At 43.8% G+C, this 22,153-nt stretch overlaps 5 protein-coding genes across 7 annotated transcripts; 2 read left to right on the top strand and 3 right to left on the bottom strand.

Annotated features, from left to right (window-relative positions):
• The first annotated feature begins 2,511 nt into the window (after nt 1-2,511).
• LOC107324384 (scale keratin-like) lies at nt 2,512-9,035 on the top strand. 2 transcript variants are annotated; one of them, XM_015884363.2, is made up of 3 exons: nt 2,519-2,602; nt 7,303-7,457; nt 8,236-9,035. In XM_015884363.2, exon 3 carries the CDS (start codon nt 8,257-8,259, stop codon nt 8,629-8,631), a length of 375 nt encoding a protein of 124 aa, XP_015739849.1. In that variant the 5' UTR covers nt 2,519-2,602; nt 7,303-7,457; nt 8,236-8,256; the 3' UTR covers nt 8,632-9,035. The 2 variants fall into 2 exon arrangements, with proteins under 2 accessions (XP_032305098.1, XP_015739849.1); XM_032449207.1 differs by lacking the exon at nt 7,303-7,457 and having other exon boundaries at nt 2,512-2,602.
• Nucleotides 3,651-4,013, bottom strand: LOC107324368 (scale keratin-like). Its single transcript, XM_015884344.1, has one exon. It carries the CDS (start codon nt 4,011-4,013, stop codon nt 3,651-3,653), a length of 363 nt encoding a protein of 120 aa, XP_015739830.1.
• Nucleotides 9,036-11,437: 2,402 nt separating the features above from the next.
• On the bottom strand, nt 11,438-13,865 carry LOC107324382 (scale keratin-like). The gene is given in 2 exon segments (XM_015884360.2): nt 11,438-12,361; nt 13,368-13,865. Coding segments are annotated over 2 exon segments (561 nt in total). The 5' UTR covers nt 13,513-13,865; the 3' UTR covers nt 11,438-11,945.
• Nucleotides 13,866-17,185: 3,320 nt separating this feature from the next.
• On the bottom strand, nt 17,186-18,813 carry LOC107324381 (scale keratin-like). The gene has a single exon (XM_015884359.2). It carries the CDS (start codon nt 17,753-17,755, stop codon nt 17,186-17,188), a length of 570 nt encoding a protein of 189 aa, XP_015739845.2. The 5' UTR covers nt 17,756-18,813.
• Nucleotides 18,814-20,630: 1,817 nt separating this feature from the next.
• LOC107324391 (scale keratin-like) lies at nt 20,631-22,142 on the top strand. 2 transcript variants are annotated; one of them, XM_015884371.2, is made up of 2 exons: nt 20,631-20,641; nt 21,226-22,142. In XM_015884371.2, exon 2 carries the CDS (start codon nt 21,270-21,272, stop codon nt 21,750-21,752), a length of 483 nt encoding a protein of 160 aa, XP_015739857.1. In that variant the 5' UTR covers nt 20,631-20,641; nt 21,226-21,269; the 3' UTR covers nt 21,753-22,142. The 2 variants fall into 2 exon arrangements, with proteins under 2 accessions (XP_015739857.1, XP_015739858.1); XM_015884372.2 differs by lacking the exon at nt 20,631-20,641 and having other exon boundaries at nt 21,238-21,625; nt 21,674-21,754.
• The last annotated feature ends 11 nt before the right edge of the window (nt 22,143-22,153 follow it).

The following is a 22,153-nucleotide window of genomic DNA, read 5'->3' on the forward strand; positions in this document are numbered from 1 at the left end:
GCCTCTTGCACCTTGGAGCTTCAAGGATAATACAGTCCACACCTCAGCTCCAAATGGATTTTGCAACAAATTTTAAGATATTATAAGATATTATGAAGTTGTCATCCAGTTTCATCCCAACTGAGGTACTTTGCAGTGCTATGGAGGGCTAAAACCTGGGACTTAATTCAGAGAGGCTGATATCTGAATGGGAATCTGAATGGGATCAAGACATTTGTAGTAGGATGACGTAGAGAGGCGTAAGGCGAAGCTGGGAATTGCCCAATAGATGCCAACAGTGAGTAAAATGGTTACACACTATGAGGTGTAATCGCTTCTGTTTTGAATCTGATCAAACCTCATACACAAAAGATGCCTCAGATCCTCCTGGCTACCTGAGAAGCAGCATAAAAGCACACGCTGCTCACCTCTCCTCCAGCAGCTCCTCCTGACTTCTCCTCTGCAACTCAAGTAAGTTGTTCATTCTCTTTCTCTTTTCAATATGCTCTTTTAATGATAATTCTGAGTCCTGCGTGGATATTTGCTTGTGCACAGACTGGGCAGCCTTTCCTTAAAGGATCAGTTTGCTGATCCTGCAGAGGATGTGGGGCTGGTGGTATCCAATTCCTTGAGGGACCTTGCTAAGTTCTGTGCTTCAAGGGTTCTGAGACTTCTGGTTCCTAAAGCTGCTATAGAAGCATCCATGGCAAATATACCTGGATGTGCAAACAGATCCCTATCCTACCACTTCATCCACATGTATTCCTCTGTCTTCCTCTGTTTCAGATCCACTTCCACTGCAGAACAATGTCTTCCTACAGACAGCTGTGCAACTACCAGTGCTTCTCTCCCTGTGAAGTGGCCTGCCCACCACCCATTGCCAATGCCTGGAACGAGCCATGCATCACATCCTGCGGTGACTCCAGGGCAGTGGTCTACCCACCCCCTGTCGTCATCACTTTTCCTGGGCCAATTCTCAGCTCCTGCCCTCAGGAAAGCATAGTGGGGTCCTCAGCACCAGCAGGTGTTTGGGGCTCACTTGGCTATGGGGAGTCCTATGGCTACAGAAGTTCTCTGGTTCATGGGGGATCACAGGGAAGCAAGTTCTCATACCCTTATTGCTCCCAGAGATTCAGTGGCTATCGCTCTAGAAAGCAAGAGCCCTGCCAAACCCAGCAAGAATATACTTGCAGCAAGAGCAGCCAGGAGACTGAATGCAAGATCCAAACTCAAGAGTAAGATAAGCAACATGAGTTTCTAAGATGCTGGCTTAAAAAAGATGATCCTTGTTAATGCTTTACATTACATTTGTGCTTCTATCTGCTTATATACTTCTTCCTCTGTTAGAAGTGTGCTCTTCCATTCTTCTCATGGTCCAGATTTTCAAATGTATTAATATTTCTTCGACTCTCGATCGGATGTTATACAAGCATAATGTTGTGATGCCTGGTGTCCATCAAGAGCTATGTTAAGGGATGAAAACTGGACTGTCTCATCAATCTTAAAGCTGCAGAAGAAGAGGAGAACACTGTGCTTGAAATGAAGATTCCTGAAGAAACCTCGCTAGTTAGAGCCTCAATTTCTGTTTTCTGTACAAACATGTTTTTCTATTGTAAACTTCCCTGCGCTATCTCCTATTAAAAAGTCACTTTGCATTATAGTATTTGCATTCTGGTCTTCTTTTCTATCAATTTTTCAAGTCAACTTGGTAGAGACAACCTCCCATTCAAAGTGTTAGTGCTTCCATCCTAGTTAAGCTCCATATGAGAGGGGGGGAAAGACCTTAAATGATTAAAAGCATTATGATGCTTTTCAGCACAGCAAGTTTTCCCATGCTACTGATATATACTGGTTTGCTCAGCCATAAGGAGAAATGTATTAGTTTAAGGACCAATATATTAGTTTAGCAAAAGGAATCAATGAGTGCTAATTCTAAAACTTTCCATTTCAACTTTGCTTGGTGGGAGAACAGCCTTCTTTTCTCTCAGTTCAGCTCAACAAGAAGCACTAGGGTCATAATAGATGAGTTATCTTTGCATTTCACTAAGTGCAAGGATGTTTTCCTTGGTTTTCACATATATTCTATTGGAAGTCATTCATTATGGCTTAACAAGCAATGGACATTTGTGAAACTGGAAAGGAGGAATGCAGTGATTTTCATGCCCAAACACAATACATGGGGAGGAAGCATAAGAAGAGAGCACAGGACAACCAGCAGAAGGCAGCAGCTCATTAAGGACCCTCATTACCACATGGAGCATAGTTTGCATTCAGATAATACTTTAAATTGCACATTTAATTTCACTGTACTTATTCTTAAGACAATAGAACCGAGCAGTCTGGATCTTGAATAAGCAAGTTAGAATGCAATGCTCTTCTAAATAGATCTAATACAATAATAATAACGCTGTAATAATGTAACAGCTGTGAGGTTACTTAGCTAATTGCACTCAATTTACACTTCAACAACTGTTTATTGTTTCCAGATGGTCCCTTAGCAATGCTGGATCCCTCCCCATTCATTGGGAGCCTTATATGCCTCTTTCACTTTAATACACTCTTCTTGTGTTTCAGCTATGGATGATATTCTGACATTGGGAAGCTCTCTGTTGCTGTGGATGTGGTAATATTTCCTCTTTATTTCTTTATGCCACCTAGACTTAACATAAGCTAATATTTGCTTTCTATTTCTCTGCTATGTGGAACTGGGATGGCTCAGATTGAAAAGGCAGGGGAAGTAAGGATGAGCTATTGGAATAGCTTTGGAATGGATATTTAATATCCCACAATGGTCTTGATGCCTTTAACCAAGGGCTGGGCAGTTTTCTTGCACGTGGTTCCTTGTAAAGATTAAATCATGCACGCAGTCAAGCCTGGCATGTTGTAAGGAGAGTTACATGATGAATGGATCCATAGGCACTACGTAAATACTGCTGATGAGAGCACAGCACTCATCTCCTTAATCTCTGAGATAAGAAGGTGGTTGGGTTCAGTTGGTTTTCTGAGGCTGTATTAATCCAAAACCAGAGACAGCAAACATGAATGGTATTTGTAAGGCATTCATGAGTCTTTGCTGGGAGTAAAGAACCATTCATCTTCAGCAAAGCAAAGGAAGCAGTGCTGGATGGACTCAGGTGCTTCAAAAAAGGGATAACTTAATAATCTGCCTCAGATGTGAACAGGCACTGGAGGTGTACAGTGTTCCTTTCCCTTGTAGTTTAAGGGTTGGATGAGTGCAGGTTCCCATCTGTGGATCGTTCCCATTAGACAACAGGATATTAGACATATAGCAATAAAAATACTATTGAAAAATAATGCATGGACCCCAAAGAAGATAAACACATGTGGATTTGTTTTGATAATGCTAGTTTTTATTGCTTTAACATTGAGGAACGCTTTGCATAATGAAGACTTGAATTTCTAAGAGTAGAAAAATGCTTTTTTTTGTTGGTTTGTTTTTTTGAATAATATCACTTTAAAGCCAAAAAGATCACAAGAAGGAAGCAGGCAGAAGAGCAGCTCCATAGACTGGTGGATCCCACAGGGCCCAAGGAAACAGCTGGCAGCTGTGAGCAAGCAGGGCTTTGGGGTGACCCTCAGCTCTGCCACACCTCCAGCTCCTGTTGTTGGTTCCTCGCTGTTTCTCTACCCCTGCACACCTTTAGCAGTGCTCAGCAGGGCCTGCAGTCCCTGTAGCGCTGGAAAGAGGACATGGAGCCCCCATAGATGGAGGAGCCCCCATAGATGGAGGAGCCCCCATAGATGGAGGAGCCCCCATAGATGGAGGAGCCCTGCAGGCCCCTGGGCTGGTCCAGCCCCAGAGGAGCTGAGCTGCCCACGATGCTCTCCTGAGGGCAGGAGCTGAGGATGGGGCCTGGGAAGGTGATGACCACAGGTGGGGGGTAGACGATGGCTCTTGAGTCCCCACAGGAGGTGACACAGGGCTGGCTGCAGGCATTGGCGTAGGGCTGTGGGCAGGTCACCTCGCAGGGTGGCAGGCAGCGGGAGCTGAGTTGCTGATTCCAGAAGGACATCCTGAAGGTGGGGAGGCAAACCTGCAACACAGTGGGGGAGCTGAGTTCTCTTAGCACCCACAATCCGCTATAGGGTCCACCCTGCTCAGCCCCCATGCAGCCTCTTCTCCATTCCCTCCCCCAGGTTCTGCACAGCTTTCATGCAAAGCTATGGGCTTAGATAGCACAAACCTTAACCCTGAAGAAGGCAAAGAAGGTTAAGTGATCAAACTTACCTGTCTCAATGAGGAGGAGAACCAAAGTGCTGTTTCTTCTTCTGGGCCCAGAGCCCTTATATACCATCCTCTGTTGCCTGCGGGAAATGAGACATCATTTCAGGTTCATTTTGTTGCAAAACACAACAGTGCGTGTCACTCCCCAGGCTTCTATGATTGCTTTATTCACTCTTTGTCTGAACAATTATCAGTTTCTCCCAACACCCTCTTGCTTGTTCCTTACATTTTTGAAGCCACTTCACTTCCTTGAAACACCAATTATTATCATTATTATTTTTTTCCTTTCTGATGTTCCGAAACTGTTGGAAAACTATTTATGCAAATACTTTACTTTAGCCAATGTGTGCCAAGCATTCTTCAGAATCATAGATAGTGCAATGCTCTGTGGGCTGATTTCTTTCTCTTTAATTCCTGCTGACGTTGAGGCGAAGCATTGCAAGGCTTAGAATACAGGTGGGAGGTCAGTGGATGCTTGCAGTGTTCTCAGAGATCCAATGCATCCTTGTTGGTTTGCATTAGGAAAAGCAAGGTGTTAAGCCTGTATCTCTTGACATTGCCAGTGAAAATGTAATAATGGTCCCCAATAAGGTAATAAGGTACTCGGAGCTAAAATACAGTCGTGAATACAATGGGAGAATAAACAAATGCTTTCTGATAGAGCTTCTTTAGTGACTCAAAGGAGAAACCAAACCAAACCACAAATAGGTAAATGGAGGGAAGCCCATTGGATGACTTCTTGGAAGGAAGAATGGCAAGGAAACCCTCAGCTGAGTAATATGTGGAAGCCATTAAGAGAGTGAGGAGTGATGTGCAACGTGTGTGTTCCAGGTTTGTCAGCTTAGACACAAGTTCTCTGTACTCGAATCTCTCTCAGTGAAGCCACAAGAGCGCAGTGCTGAGTCCTGACTTAACACTATGGATATTTATCCTGCAAGCAGGCAGGTTTTGTGGCCATCCCAGCCACAGTTTAACTTGGCCACAACAACAGCACCTGCACTTTTTGGCTTAAACTGTGGTCATGGTAAGGCATATGTTTGATTTTTAATGCTCTGGTTCTGAAAGTACTTGTTCCTAAGCAGAAGGTGCTGCTCAACCCTCATCCTTGGCACTGACTCCTTTTCCATTGCATTCTCTTCTCTTTGAGGTGTCTCAACCACTTGGGTGCTGTTAGTTGATGGGTGCTGTTAGTTGACTCCTCCTAGGGTGTAGTAGACATGCCATTGCAACTTGGGTGTGCTGTCACCAAGCAAAGATGAATTCCACCCACTCTGTATGAGATGCACTCACAGATGGGTGATTCCACGGGCTTGGAAGAATCATACAGAAGTGTTTTGGTGCCGTGTCCTGGGTTGGGATTTCATTTAGAAGCTGGAATGAGGGGTGTCCAATGGTACTGTTGGTTGTGGTGGTTCTCTGTGCCAGCTGGGAAGAATCGTCTGCTGTTCTCTTAGAGAAATAATCTGAAATCAGTTAATGAATGGTTTGTGGGTGCATCTGAATGTCTTTTTGGATGGTGCTAAAGTTTTGTTTGACATAGAAAGGTTTTTCTTGCACTAGTTTAGGGAATGTCTTTGATAGTTCACAGCACAAAGGATCCACATTTGTGGTACTGTCAATTGACATACAAGGAATATATGCAAAGCTATTCCATGCTAAATTTGCTTCTCAGCGAACTACTTGTCTTTGAATATTGGTCTATAATATATTTGCACTGACAGTAATGGCTGAGTGGTTCAGACCAGCAAAATGCATGTAAGGGAAAAGCATTAAGATGGGCATCTGGACCCTGAAATGATAAACTTGAAGCATGGGGCTGTCACTGTAAACACTGTGAGTCAGAAGAACAGCTTTGAGGTGTCAGCAGTATCGATAGGCTCCTATGCTGTTTCCTCTGCCTTTTCTGGAGGGCACGATGCTTCTGAGAGGGCTGCATCTCCACAAACTACATGATTCATTTAAAGTAGCACCATGGCTGTCATCACCCATCTCCAAACCAAGTGAAACCAGGTGTGGTTGAGGCAGCAAGAAGAGCCCGGGTGGGTCATTTCCCCAAAACACACTCCTTCCTCCTTCCTCCCTTTGTTTCTATTCGTCTCTCTTGTTTGTGTGTGTCTTTCACTACCGGTAGCTTCAAAGGTGTCTGTAGACATTGCTGGGAATTGACAGGGAAGCCCCAAGGCAGCTCTGGGAGAGGCTCCCCAGCCTTTTGCAAGGGTCACCTGCACAGCATCGTTTATGATGATAACAGTTACCAAATACAGGGGGGTGAACTGGAACAAAAACTGTGTTTTGGAAGAGGAGTTACAAGGTTACTCAGAATCAGGGATTCAACCTCAAAGAGCCATGGAAGAGATGGATTTTAAAGGTGGAGAACACACCGTCTTGAGGAGAGAAATAAGCTTTAGTAGCCTTACATCAATATGAATACACAAAGTGCATAGATGGTACTGAAAATAATTTGATTAGTCAATAACTGGAGCATGGTTTGGCTCTGAGATCTTTAGTAATGACCCCAATGAAGTCTATGATGTTGAAGGCTGGACATAAACTTCTCGTTGTCCAGGGTCCTCATTATCCATGGATAACATCTACGCATCCCTTTTTGCTGTCAGAGCTGAATTGGGATGGATGATTTGTGTTTTGTTTCTTGGCCAGGAGGACTGGAACAAATGTTTCCCACCTCTAAACCCATTAAGCTGTCGCGGAAGGTGACTATAGAGCTTAATGTGTCTCATATAATTCATAGGAAATTATACACGTGGGTATGATGTGATGAGTTGCACAATGACCCCTTACTGAGTGATAATTTGGAAAAGTGGCATCCCAGGTACTGTGTTTATGGGTAAATTTCTGAGCAAACTTTGCTCTATGGGGAATTCAGGGAAATGGGGGAGGAAAAACCACATTCATTTTCCAGAACAAGAGATAAAAGATATATTTATACCTGTAAGGAATTTAGAGCTTGAAGCTTCATGAGGAAAGCATTCACAAGGCTTTTTCTGTCAGGGTAAGGATGACAAGAGCACAATAGCAATCACTGTCACTAAGCAAAATAATTGCATTATCTGGGGCAGTTACAGGTGGAGTGAATTTCTGTTTGATAATGCATTAGGACGTCACATGTGAGGAATGTCTCACATCCTCCCGATTGCCCAAGAAAGAACATAAAAGCACTCACAGTGCTGGGCTGCTCCAACTGACTCTCATTTCTGCTCTGTGCTGAAGAGAGGTAAGTCTGAGCCTTTTTCCTTCTGTTCTTATGATGTTGCTGTAGCAGTGCTGGACTTGAACTGGCACAGAACTGTGATTATATTAGAAATGATTCAAATGTTTAAAGCTTTCTTTTGGCAAGGACTGTCTTCCAGGTAGCAGCAGGCTGTAAATGGGCAAGAAAAGGGTATTCAGAGCAGTTTAAGGCTTAGAGTAAGTGCATTTAAGTATAGTAAAATGTAGTGAATTCCTGTGTCCTGTAGCCTGACCATTCCTTCTTTAGGAATCTGCCTTCTTTTGTACAAATTGACTACCATAAAAAGTGAGCTCTGGCTCTAAAGTTGAGCAAGGAATTTGCTTCCAGCCATCGTGTTTTGTCTCATTCTTTGCAATTATTCCTGAGTTAACTGGGAACCTGTGATAACAGGTTAAGGCAACGCGTTAAGTAGTTGTTACAGTCAGGGCTTTGCTGCTATTCTTCAGCTCATTTTATTTGCTTTTGTAATACAGAGTAGAATTTGAGGGGAACTGTAATGAGTGCCTACAGGATTTGGGAGTAATGCTGTCACTGACAATAAGCTTGCCCACATTTAACCCCTGTCCCTCCTGTTACCTCACCAAATGGCTCTGGGCAATGCATTCATCTCTCAGCCTCAACTCCCTCTAACTTAAAACTGGAAAACCAATGACTTGGCTTATGCAGTTTGCTGCCACAATCACAGACTATGCAGAACCTGCCAAGGACGTTCCTACATCCTAATCTTCCATCCTTTTCTTGCCCTGGCATTGTGTTTCAGATCCATCTCCATTCCTAGACGATGTCTTGCTACAGAGAGATGATCAGCTCCCGCTGCCTGCAGCCCTGTGAGGTGACCTGCCCACAGCCCTATGCAGAAGCCTGCAACCAGCCCTGTGTCACCTCCTGTGGGGACTCCCGTGCTGTCGTCTACCCCCCACCTGTGGTCATCACCTTCCCAGGCCCCATCCTCAGCTCCTGCCCTCAGGAGAGCATCGTGGGCAGCTCAGCACCAGCCGGCATCGGGAGCTCGTTTGGATACGGGAGCTCATTTGGATATGGGAGCTCTCAGGGTTCCATGGGCTCCTATGGCTCTAGGAGCCTGAACAAATATGGGAGGTCCTTTTCTTCCTATGGGTACGGTGGTTATGGTGCTGGGAGCTGCAGACCGTGTTAAGTGCACAGTGAATAAAGGAAAAGAAGCCATCACCCAACACAGAGGAAGATGCATCTCTGCAGATTCTGGTGGTGGTGTGGCTTCCCTGGGGCATGAACTGTACATCTCTCAATACTACACTTGCATGCGATTGTCAGGCTAATGATTTAATTTAGTTCTCTGATTATTTTCTCTGGTGACTCCACAAAATAACATCCTAGTTATATCAAAGATCTTTACTTGTTGAAAGCTGGGCAAGATTGTGTCAATCATCCCCTGCTATTAAAAAGTAATGTGTGTGGAATGCAGAGCCCTGGAGCAATTCTTTGCCTTCAGACTTTATTAAGAACCTGACAATATATCACCTGTATTTTTGTTGTTCTTTGTCCATCTTCTTATTCTCTCATTAAATTTTCTGCATCAAATCTCTGAGTGTGTTTGTCTTCTTTTGGTCCTCATTCTTTATTTATATGCCACACTGGTTGAGCATCAGTCATTGTAGGCAGCCATGTGTCTGTATTCCTTCATCACCTCAAGCTGGAAGGTGACCAGGTCCTTTAACAAGAGGTACCACACTGAGTGCCTTCTACACTACAGTATTCCATGCTGAATAAACATGTTTTGTAACTCATAAAACAGAGTTGGAAATTTCTTCCAGGAAAGGTGTGGTTACGGTGTGTATTTGCTCCACACCAGCAAAAGAAAGTTACATACGCAAGTGATTTCGAAGGTCTTTCCTGTCTCATTGCTTGCTCAAGGCTCTGACTTAATTATACACCTCATGTTGGTTTTATGACGTTTTCCATTGTTTAAAAATAGTTTGTAATGCTCTGTGGGTAGAACTGTTGGAATTGCCAACAGGAGCTTTAAACTGAATGGTAAATCTTTGCCAAAATTCTATGAATTCTTGGATCTGCCCATTAGTACCTCTAAATTCTTGGCAGCCCCAGCTAAGGTGAATAGGAAAATAATTCTTAAGTCTTCCCTATGCTTGTAATTCAACTAACATTTACCATATCAGACTCACACGTTAATTCCAGCCTACTCATACATGGACGTGAATTCCAGGCACGTTCAGCCTTGTTGAACAGCAGCAGGGTTCCAGGCTGCTGCATTTTCTAGCTGAGTTTTGCAGAGCTGTCATCATCTGGTGGCATCCTGCTTGCAGAGAACAGAGAGGAGGAGAGCAATGGGAGGCATTCACATCCTCCCAGCAGCTCCTGTGGTTGCAGTTCCAAACTGGGCTCCAACGGACCAGAATCAGACGTTGCTCAGCATTTCTGTTCCCTGTTTGAAATGCACTGTGGTGGCAAATCACACCTTGCTCCGTCAGACTAATTCCAGGTAAAGCCTGGAGTCATGCTGGAGAAATTTGTTTGGGCAGAATGAAGCATGTGGCAATAATTTCAAAGGGACTGGAGGTGTGACTTCAGTTGTAAAACAGGCTGAAGTTAGAAGCAGCTGCAGATTGATGGCCAGGCAGCAGCTCTCTCTTGTTAGGATTTATCTGAGGTCTTTGTCTTGTTCTTGTGCTCTGGATAATTATTCCACCATAAGGATGGTGTCCAAAAAAAGCCACCATTCATTTACATAGCTAAGCAGAGAACTATGGCAACCAGCTCAGATATTTTCAAGCCATATCCCTATACCATTGATCTCTACAAATGATGCTATTTTCCATTGGTTTATTTTCATTCTACAGACCCTTTTCTAAGCCCATCTCGCTGCACCTCTACGTTGAACTTGCAGCAGCTTTCACTTTGAACTATAGAGGTCACTGCACTCTCATCTACATGTGTTCCCACCCTAGAACAAGGCAACACGATCAGCAAAGGCGTTGCAATTATAAGTTGATTCATGAAGATGTTGTAAACACAGTCCATAAATACTCCCCCGCACTACATCACACTTCAAAGCAGATACCCGTGGGAGCTAAGCCTCTCGTGTCTGATTTAAATAGATGGATTCACTCTGCATCTACTCCCTACTCAAGCCTAATGGTTTTTCACACGTTCAGACTCTCACTGCTGGTTGATGTCCCATAGGTACAATGGCTTAGAGCACCAGGATAGAGACGTACCCTGCTGGGTGCCGGCTTCCTCCAGGTCTTTAATCCCGGAGCAATTAGCAGTGGCCTCTTTACAGTCATTCTTTTGCTACTTTTGCAATCGGAGGATCTGAACTCAAAAGATTCGGATGTTTTAAATGAAGTGATCTATCCCTGGATGGGGGTGGGGGTGGGGGTGGGGGGGAAAGCAATGCTGCTCATGTTCTGCTTGTCCTGTCTGCTTGCTCTGAAAGCACCTGAGGGCAGGGATTGGCTTTGTTCTTTGCTTGCATAGCACCAAACATGCCTCATTTGCAACTTCATTACAATTCGACCCGGTGCATTAGCAGCAGTTTAAAGCTCCGTGTCTGCTGCTCCTGATACTGAATGACTGTTATTTCTTCCAGGGAAAAGGGATTATTCCTTTCTCACCAGGGCAGAAAGGCCACAAGGAGGGACATCAGCTGCTGGGGATCTCAGAGCAATCAATGGTAGGGCTGTATTCTGAGCATCAGATGGATGCATTTCTTTTGGTGCACATTTACATTTGGAAAGACCTCTGCTGGGCAACACCTCAGTGGCATTTATGCACAGGTTGAGCTCAACATGGAAACCTATAATTATCCCTTTGAATGCTCACAGAAAGGCCCAACTGCAATCACGTTTGCATAACCTGAGTTAAGATACCTTACTTTAAACCTTTTGTGCCTCCAGAGGATGGAAAGATCTTCCTCAGGGGTGTAATTATAGAAACAGTTGTGACACTGTTTAACTTCACTCTGTGCTATAGTGTTTATAGGAGCAGCTCTCTGTTAACCAGCTTGGGTTTGCCTGCGGGAGGGCGCTGGGGAAGGGAAACCAGGAGGCTGCTGTGTGATGCAACAAAACTTTAATGAGAAAGAAATGCCTTTGTTTGCAAAGCAAGATATCACAGAATGTGAAAAAAAAACCATAACTATTTTCCAGACAGTTCCAGAGAAGGTTCAACAAATGTCCTGCATGGAGATGAGAGATTGCTGTCCTCAGTTGGTTTTGTTCTCAGCAGCTGTGCAGCTCCTGGTGAAGATGCCATTAGGAACGATGCTTACATGTCATGTGTTGTTGCTCCACAAAACTGGGACAGCTGGAACAGGTGACAACAGTGAACACAGACCCAGAAACTGAAGGGAAAACCGAAAGCAGGTGAAAGACCAGAAATGCTCAGTGGAAATTGGGCTGCTGGTGCATCAAGCCCTGTTCTCATTGCTCTGCTTGGGCCTTCATGTGAGATTCCCCTGCCCTTCTGCCCTTAGCAGGGCCCACAGCTGCCCCTCAGGATCCGGCTGTAGCGACGAGAGGAGAAGGGGCTGCAGAATCCACTGCCAAATGTGGAGAGGGCTGAGCTCCCATAGCCGTACTGTGCTCCATATCCCAAGGAGCTTCCAATGCCATAAGAGCTCCTGGAGCCATAGAGGCCCCCCAGCCCTGCGGAGCCCCCAAGGGCGGGTGCTCCAGAGGAGCCCACTACGGCTTGCTGGGGGAAGGAGCTGAGGATGGGGCCGGGGAAGGTGACAACGACGGGTGGTGGCTGGATTAGGGCTGTTGAGTCGGGGCACTGGCGGACACAAGGCTCATTGCAGCTGTTGGCGATGGGCTGCGGGCAGGCGATGCTGTTGGTGGTGGGGCACAGGTCGTAGCAGGACATGGTTCAGCAGAGAGATGATCCTGAAAGAGACGGCTGAGTGAACACAGAGCACAAGGTGTGCTGGAGCACAGTGTTTGCTGCTGGGTTGTTTGGGAGCAACCCAATGATGGGATGATAACACTGGTAATGTTGGTGACACTGCTTGTAGAGTTGCTTGTCAATCAGCACCGCTTTGATCTTCCCTATCCAGCAATCCCTGCAATTGTCACATCCACCTCTGCCTTCAGAAATCGCTGCTGCTGGTTGTTTGCTTTTTTGTAAGCTCCCTCCAGGTGGAGCAGATTGCCAGGGGTGTTTTTTGTGCTCAAACACAAATGTTCTCCCTGTGTAATGCCCCTCAAAAGCACCAGACCTGACTTCTTCATTGCACAGAATGGGAAATAAGCAGGTTTGGGCTTAGGAAGAATGCAAAGGAGACACACACACAGCACTGCTCTTATGGCTGGTTTTGTTTTGTTTCAAGCTCTTTGGGATAATTCACTTCCAATGTTATCTTTCAACTCTACATTCCTCTAACCTCTGTAATCCCCCTGGTGAAACCCTAAAGAATTAGAGCCCAAGATGAATTTGAACCCATGATTCACATCCTTGCAATGTTAAATAAAGATACCTTATGAAATATTTCTGTCCAAATATTTCTTGGCTTAACAATTTACTACAGAGTGTGGAGTAAGCTGGAAAATGTAAAGAGCTGATTTCTTTTGTCAGATAAGCACAAGCGAGGATTACTTTGCAATAAGATCTGAATGCATATAATGCTCTTTACTCAGCTGGCTCCTCAAACAGCTTTGGATACAGCCATGGTTTAGGTGTTAACTGAAGTGCTACAGGAGAATTCTGAATTTTCAAGCTTCTGCCATCTGATATATTCAATCTGCTCACAAGATGGGTATAGCAAAATAAGAATAACTGAATTCAGTGCCCCAAGCCATAATCTTGATCCTAAAGCTTCCCAGTAACCCAGCTTGCAAGTGATAAAATAAAAGATGAAGAGAGAGAGGAGGAAAGAAAAAGACAAAATCTCACCTGATGTGGAGGAGACTCTGCAGGACGAGTTGGAACTGGGCTGCACAGTGCTCCTTTTATACAGCTCTCCCCAATGCCTTGGGGGGGTCTGAGACACCGCACACATGAGGTCATAATCATAAAGCAGCCCAAATCTGAAGCGCATTGAACTTCCCAAAATGACGAAACTGTTTTTGCTTTGCTGTTTGCAAAATCACCTTAAATCTCTGAGTAGCGTGGTAGGCACATTCCAGCTCCCAGCTCTCTTTCATCTCAATGTTTAATTGACCGGCTGCAGTGTTGGTATCATTCCACCCTCCTCACTGGCATCACAGGAGGTATTAAAACTGCTTCTATTTATTTAGCACTTCCTTCATTAACTTCATGCAATGATTTTAATCAGAGCTGTAGCTTGCTGTGCATGTTTGCATTTGAGCTCTGCAGATCTGGGCTATAATCTGATCTACTCACGCGTTTTGCAATGAAATGGTCGGTGAGATGGAAGCTAATTTCTTTTCCCACTCCCAACCATGGCCCCCAAATGTGAGGGTGAACCCATCCCTATGGAAAGCCACGGTATGGAAAGTCTATGGGCTTTGATTCAGAAATGCCAGTTTTTCCTTGTTGCCTGGGAGTGCCGATAGAAGACATTTTAGTACCTGAAACAGTGATTAAAATGAAATCTGAAGGGATATCAGTGTATTTCACGGTTTGCCCCCATCTACCCCTCTGCCTTATAGAGGAATTGAATTCGTGTTTCACTTGACGGACCCAAAGAAACAACTTTAAATGTTTTCTTCCATGCTGGCAGGTGGCAGGAAGATGGAATATTACAAAAGTAGCATTATTTTCCTTCTCTTTCTTTCTTGATCAGCAAAACATCTCCTGCCAGATTCCAAGTGATGTGTAAAGCACTGATTCAGGCTTTCCCTGTGTTCAGTAGGGAGGGCCAAGAATACAAGACACTCATGCTGCCTCATGCTTCCCTTACTGATGTTTGTATCATCCTCGAAACACATTGATTTTGCTCTTGTTGACACACAATGTGATTAACCAAGCACCCAGCTTCTAAGCAAGGGAGGTGCATTGAGATGCATCCCACCCATATTCTGAAATCCTGGGCAATGAACAGTGCCCAATCCACCCCTATGTTTCCCCATTTGCTCATGGCTCAGCTGATATTAAATAGCAATCACCACAATATTTGTGCCAGAAATTATCCTTAATTTATGAGGGTGTTTTGGAGCAGCCCTGGGGAATCATGGCACAATAGCGCTCATAAGGGATGTTAAATTGGTTTTCATGTGTGGTTTTGAAGTGCTTCATAAAGCATCTCTAATGGCTTAGGTATGAATTGGTGTGTTGCTATTGCCATACAGGTATGTGGTCAGATTTGAGCTTTGAGATGTAATTTTGGAATTGCATTGGTCAGCTTGCATTCTTCCTGCCCTTTTCACCAGCTCATGATTTCCAGCATCCAGGCTTTCAGCTGATTTCCTGTTCCATAGGAGTTCTTCATTTGTCTGGTTGTGGCACATTAATCTCCGACCTCATGTTTGGATGCTTTTCCTGGTGCCTTCCAAGCCTATCTGTGAGCAGACAGCCTTGGCTGTGTGACTGAAACACAAACCTGGCTTCCTTTAAAATACCTATTCCACTACCTGTCTTTCATTGTGGCAAATTAATCTACAGAATTGGGTAGTTTGTCACCCAGGGCATGGTTTAAAAAAATGCTTTGTGATATTTCTCTTCCTTTTTCAACCCCAAAAAAGTGCAAGGTGGTCCTGTTCCAACCTCATGTAGATCATTAGTTTCGCAAGAAAGACGCCCTGCTTTGTCTCAATTATACGTTATCTAGTGTGAGAAAGAAAGGATGGAAAGAAAACCTGCATATGAAAGCAGATGGCAATTACAGTGGACTCCTGAGCCACCATCATTATGTCAGCTAATAAAGAAGAGGTAAATAAGTGAAGCCAGTGCAATTCCTCCTGTCATTCTAGTGTAGTTAATGGAACATTACCAGGAATGAATCTCGCCAATTAAGTGCTAAGATGAAAGAAATGTTTGTTTTGTAATTTGCATTTCGTGTGGGGTGAGAATTTGAATCAACTAATAAACACGAATAGTGAGCAAAAAAAAAAGCTGTTTCATCATTTTGAGGTGAACCACGTATGATAGATGTGGGCTGGAGTTAATGGGAGCCTCAGGTCCTCCAGGCAGTTTGAGGTAATGCATATAAAGCCCTCCTCAGAACTGCCTCCTATTTGTTTCTCTTGTCTTCTTCTTGGAACCAACCACTTTCTAGCTGTCAAGCTGTTGATTTCTGTGTCATTTTTGAGATACTCTTCTGTCACTTACGAGGTGACAATGTTATATGTTTTATATATGTTATATATATGTTTTAGAGCCCGGATGGTATTTTTTTACCATGTATTCTCAGGTGCTATCAGCTCTCCTTAAGACCAGACCTTGGGGTTACATTCTGCTGAACAGAAACCCAAACCCCTGACTGCAGACCTACAAACTGCACTCTTACCCTCCCAAGACATCAGTTGGGACCTCATTTAATAGATATAATGTACACTTGGTCTTCTAGCTGCCATTTCAACTTAGTTCATGGGGAAGAAAGCAAAGCTTCAAAGGAGCACAAGGAAAGCTTCCTTGGTATAAAAGGGCCCCCCGGGTGCTAGGAGTTGGATGAGCCTTCTCATTCAATAATGCATCTGGATTTTTACACTTAGCTTCAGGCCATGTAGAAGTGATGTTTATCAGAGACAAGGCACAGGACAACAGCAGCCATTTGCCTGGTGAAGCATTCAACCTTCCCTGTGCAAAGCGGTGAATTGTGCATCCTTTCTGGCTGTTGTTAAGCTATAGGTAAATATGTAGCCCAAGATCTTTTGGCAGCTGAACCACAGGAAGGAACCATCATATATGATAAGTATCTGCCTCATTAGGAGACAGTAACATGCTTTTCTGATAGCAAGAACAGATAGACCATATGTGGTGCAGTACTTTTACTTGGTTTGAGGCTACCCATAGAATATTTACTTACAATTTATTTATATTTAATATTTATGTTACTTAAAGAGAACCCAAAACCAGGAACCCAAACAGAAGTACTGTGAATACATGCAAATGGATTGGCACAAGTGACACCTAAACACAGCCAGGATTTACCAGAGAAAGACAATTCAACTGGCTGGACCTGGGCAGATCTCTGCTAGAGAAACACCAATTCCAACATTAATTTGGTATCAGCTACCAATCTTCCATTAAGGGCTGTGTTTAGAATACATTATGACATTACAAGTCTGTGATGGAAGAAATAAGGGCTCAGTGTGTAGTTAGTTCAAAGTTTTATCTCAAGAGGGGGAAATCTAATGGAGTAATGTGTCAAGAAAGCTCATCCATTCAGGTACATTGTGATCATGTAGGTGCAAATCAGTGGTAAAACAAATCTAGTAAGATCTTCTAGTGGAGATTCCCACCCTGTGGACAGTGTTGGCACAGTGGTATTTTAGCTCTATGTTCAACAGTTGACAAACTCAGAATAGATGGAACCAATGAATCACAATAGACTTTTCTTTCTTTTAAATGATGCAGTTGGAATTTTAATGAGAATGGAAAGAATAAACAAGTGTTACAGAATCAGGTATGTATATGCAAGATGTTACACATCTCACTGCACTCAGAAACAAGTATGATAAAACAGAAATAAGAGATTGAACCCACAAAAGTACCAGAGAAGAATTCAAAGGAAAAAATGCATTTTGTTCTTCAAAATCTTCTTCTTTGGTCTTCACTGGTACTTCATTCAGTGGATTTTCCTGCTGTGTTTAGCAGGGACCGCAGCTGCCACGACGGTATCTGTTGTACCGGTAGGAGTAAGGGCTGCAATAGCTGGAGCCATAGGATCTACCATAGCCATACAGGCCCCCATAACCAAGGGAGGAGCACCCATACAGGCCCCCATAGCCAAGGGAGGAGCTTCCATAGCCATAGCCCCCATAGCTCCCAAGGCCATACAGACCCCCATAGCCCAGAGAGGATCCTCCATAGCCATACAGACCCCCAAAGCCCAGGGAGGAGCCCCCAAAGCCCCCAAGAACGGGAGCTCCAGAGGATCCCACCACAGAATTCTGGGGGAAGTTGCTGAGGATGGGTCCAGGGAAGGTGACAACAACAGGAGGTGGCTGGATCACAGTTGTGGAGTCAGGGCACTGCCGGACACAGGGCTCATTGCAGCTGTCAGCGATGGGCTGGGTGCAGCCGATGCCACAGTTGGTGGAGCACAGATCGTAGCAGGACATCTTTTGGAGATGGATGGAAGCTGCAACACAAAGTGATGATGAGTAAATGGAAGGCACAAACTCTACTGAAGAAAAGAGTTTAAAAGTTGGATGCATGGACAAGAATAATGGCTTTATCTCTCAGATCTTGGCTGTACTTCTTCCTCTTCAGTACAATTAATCAGCCTCTCTCTCCCTTGTATAAACAAGCATTGCTCAGGTTCCATTCTGAAAAGTCACTCCTTTTATAGCCTCCTACCTCATTTCCCATGCTCACTTTCCTATTAGAAGAAGCTCTTTGTTCTACCCAGCTCTCAATCACTACAAGAACCGACCACATTCTTTGCCAATTGCTTCCACTATATTTTGCAGTCGCTCTCACAGTGTCTGCATCTAAGAGGTTGTTTCACATTTTGTTTTATACTGGCAAAAACATAGCAGAGTAACCTGAATACCAGCGAAGCTCTTGCAGTAAATTAATGGGTAGCTACAATAACAACTCTGACATATTGACTCCTAACTTGTTTCCAAAAGCAATAGCTAAAATCATGCTGCCGGCATCCTGAGCCTGCTAGAAAAACAGATTAAACAAGGCATTCCCTGCCCTGAAGTGTTTGCAAAGTAGATTGAGAGTCACAGGGTGGATGAGAAAATTATTTGTTTGGTTTCTCCAGGTTGAAACTGGTACATTCAGACAACTGTAGATTGGATTCTACTGCAGATAGATTCATTGGGTGCTGAGCTCTTCAGAAAGATTGTCACCATAGGATCTGAGCCCATGGAAAAGGCTCAGAATCTCCTGTGAGCAATCATTTTTTCATTAGAACCATAATGAATCACTGAACCATGGAAAAGAGTAGATTAGAAAAGATTTCTGAAGGTCATTTGACCCAACTCCTTGCTCAGATGAAAAACAGCATGAAGGTTAAGGTTTTATAGTTTCATCTCTATATTCCACTGTCTCTTTTGACAATATTTCTGCATTTTTTCTGGCCAAGATGTTCCCCTTATAATACGACACATATAAAAAGATTAAGTAAAAACATTATGGATATCTTCCTTAAAATTTTCCCAGTGACATGAATAGGTTTCTGCTGAAGTTTTGAATGCTGCTTTGGTAGCTCAAGTTTGTATTAAAAGGAAATGAACATTTTTTTGAAGAATACAGTGATGTCCAAGAAAAAATAAGCTCACAGAGAGAGAATCCATCATTATTAAGAATCTTAGAGTATTTAGAGATGATTCTATATGTATTAAAACAATTTAAAAAGAGAGGTTTGGATTTTAGGCAAGAGATCATGATAGAATGATACTTACCCTCTTCAAGGAGAGAATAAAGCAAGCAGAGTGGAATGAAGAGCTCTTGGTTCAGAGGGTTTTTATACAGTTCCCCAGATCACGGGGATCACCTGATGTACAATTTGTACATGTGCCTAATTGGGGCAAACCCCAAATTAATGAGACATGGAGGTCATCAAGGTTTGGCCAAACGTTAGTTCAAACTCTCATAAAATACCAGAGCTGCATTTCGTCACAGAGGTCTCTTTCATCTCAAATGCTTCGACATCAAACTCATTCCTGTTATCGCCCTGTTCATGTCTTTATTGGTAGAGGAGGAGCAATGCTAATGCTTTTCTTCAGCTTTTCCATTATCTTTGTTTTCGTGGTCTGATGCGCAACTGGGGATGACAATGCTACACCCATTTAATAAGCTGTCTGTTATTGAAAAGTCCATGTTTCATTTCATATTTCTCCACGGAAGAAAACAGTCATGAACTGATTATAGCAAGAACATAAATGACCTTGACTTATATAGTTTAATGTGATATCATTTCATAATTGCTAGGCTCCTAAATCCAGGTACACGCATTTAATCTAATTGTAAGAATGCATTCTCAAGCCATTGTGGATGACTTGTGGCAGTTGAAAAGACTTGTTCCCTGGAAGCTTGAAAAAATTACCCAGAAAAACTTCCAACCACTTCAAAGGCTGAGAGACCCACCTGATAATTTATGCAAATCTATGGCATAGAGTCTGCAGTATTAAAATAACATATCTGTAAACAGGGGAAGAGCCAGCCTTTATTTTTCACAATGCATTCCAAGTGCATAATTGTTCTCTACTTGTTGAAACTGCCAGCTCAGCGCTGTCCTGGACTTGAGCATAACAGGTCACAAATTCCTGAGGATCAATGTCAACAACTCAAAGCACTTCTGCCCCCATTTCTATTCTTGCATCTGAAAGCAAAGTTTAATTGACTGCTGGGAGGAGAAACCCCCTCATATATGTGCACAAAGAGAAACCCCAGAACTTCAAGACCTAAGGATTATGCTATTTTTCTGCTCGAATTTCAATTTCCTATCATAGGAATCCTATCCTATGTAAAAAGCAGAACTGAAGCACGTGCCTGGAGGGGCTGCTGCTCTTCAGAGCTGAATTGTCCCCTTCACAGCCAAAAGGTACCAACAGCCAGAGATGCTGGGTCCTCCACCTGTGGGTGGGGAAGCTAAGCATGCAACAACCACCCCCAACCTTCCTACACATTGCACTGTCAGTCTTCATCTGCTGTTTGGGCAGGCTGCAATGTGAATTATATGTTCTGAAACTAAAAACGTGTCCATGACAGCAGTTTATTATTCTGATAAACCCATGAGACGCTCTCCGGGCGTTAATACAAGGGGAGCAAGCGCAATTCCTTCTTTCGTAATCTCAAAGAAGTCCATGGATTAATGCCAGGTATTCATTTTCCCCAACAGGTCACAAGATGAAAGAATTCCCCGTCATCTAATGTGATGTTCAGGTTCTTTTACAAGAGAATTTTGAAAGGACTTGTAAACTCCAATAACGAACAAAGCAGTGTCATCATCTTGATGGCTTACTTGCGTTTGAATATGGGCGGGCAACAAGTGTTTATCTTGTACCTCTGGTTGCTCTGATCAGCTATAAAAGCACCTCTCTCTCATCGCTCTTCCAAACCTTTCCCTTGACTTCTTGGAGGCTCAGGTAAGTCTGCTTCTTCTCTACTGTTGCTTCTTCTCTATTGCTACCTCTTGAATGTTGGATTTAACATTAGCTGATCCATGCTGGTGAGTGCATCTGTATTGTGTTGGGACAAACAACTGAGCATCAGCTCTGGGCTGACAAATGCATATGGGGGGTATTGCAGAGGTATTGCCTCAGTATTAGTTCACTATGGACTTGCATTGTGCTTGCTATCCCGACTGCCTTGCATTTAACCTATGGCAATCTTTGCATGTTCTGGAGTTTACAGAATCTTGGGACCGGTCATTTCAAAAGAGCTTTTTTTGAGAACATCCTGGCCCAGAAAGTTTGTACAGATATTTATTTAATATTGAAATGTTATGGCTTATTTCTGGGCTACCTAGATGGGAACTGGGATAACAGCATAGCAGTCTGTTCTTTACCATCATGTCAAATGACTTCTTAAGCCACCCAGGGAAAGTCACATAATCTGTGTTTATATAATTCAGCAAAACTGGCTATTTGCTCAGTCTCCTATATTCTACTCATTAACTTTGTGTAAACTGCTATAATCATTTCTTTGTGTTTCTTTGACTTCTACTCAGTCTCATCATCGCTGTGTGTTGCAACTTACATCCATCTCCAAAAGATGTCCTGCTACGATCTGTGCCCCACCACCTGTGGCATCAGCTGCCCCCAGCCCATCGCTGACAGCTGCAATGAGCCCTGTGTCCGACAGTGCCCTGACTCCACAACTGTGATCCAGCCACCTCCTGTTGTTGTCACCTTCCCTGGACCCATCCTCAGCAACTTCCCCCAGAATTCTGTGGTGGGATCCTCTGGAGCTCCCGTTCTTGGGGGCTTTGGGGGCTCCTCCCTGGGCTTTGGGGGTCTGTATGGCTATGGAGGATCCTCTCTGGGCTATGGAGGCTCTTATGGCCTTGGCGGCATTGGGGGCTATGGAGGTTTTGGCTATGGAAGCTCCTCCCTCGGCTATGGGGGTCTGTATGGATGCTCCTCCCTTGGTTATGGGGGCCTGTATGGCTATGGTAGATCCTATGGCTCTGGCTATTGCAGCCCTTACTCCTACCGGTACAACAGATACCGTCGTGGCAGCTGCGGTCCCTGCTAAAGCCATGCAGAAATAACCGACATGAAGAATATCCAGCGACTCCGTGATACAACCTTGATCCATAGCAGTAGTCCCAGAGGAGATGATATGAAGTTGTGACTGATCCCATCCCACTGCAGTGGAGCTGGGAGCACACAGAGCATTTTTAATCTCCTCGCATTCTACTTATGATCTCTTTGATTACTTTCTCCTCCTATGTGTATAGTTGGTGGGTACTATGTGCTTTCTTGATTCTTATCTGAAGACATTCCACTGTTCAACCAAAGAATAATTATGGAATGATCTGTCTGCACTCCAGTGTTTACTCTTGGCATTCTGTAATACTTTTCTGTGAATGTTCCTTATTAAAGTGATTTTCTTCTGAATCAGATAAATCAACTTTTGGTTTTAATTTCTACTAT

This window comes from Coturnix japonica, chromosome 25 (assembly GCF_001577835.2).
Source record: "Coturnix japonica isolate 7356 chromosome 25, Coturnix japonica 2.1, whole genome shotgun sequence".
Classification (NCBI taxonomy): Eukaryota; Metazoa; Chordata; class Aves; order Galliformes; family Phasianidae; genus Coturnix; species Coturnix japonica.

Excerpts from the sequence above, each read along its gene's own strand:
- LOC107324384 (XM_032449207.1), top strand. The coding sequence starts at position 8,257 with ATGTCTTGCTACAGAGAGATGATCAGCTCCCGCTGCCTGCAGCCCTGT.
- LOC107324381 (XM_015884359.2), bottom strand. The coding sequence starts at position 17,755 with ATGCATCCAACTTTTAAACTCTTTTCTTCAGTAGAGTTTGTGCCTTCC.
- LOC107324391 (XM_015884371.2), top strand. The coding sequence starts at position 21,270 with ATGTCCTGCTACGATCTGTGCCCCACCACCTGTGGCATCAGCTGCCCC.
- LOC107324368 (XM_015884344.1), bottom strand. The coding sequence starts at position 4,013 with ATGTCCTTCTGGAATCAGCAACTCAGCTCCCGCTGCCTGCCACCCTGC.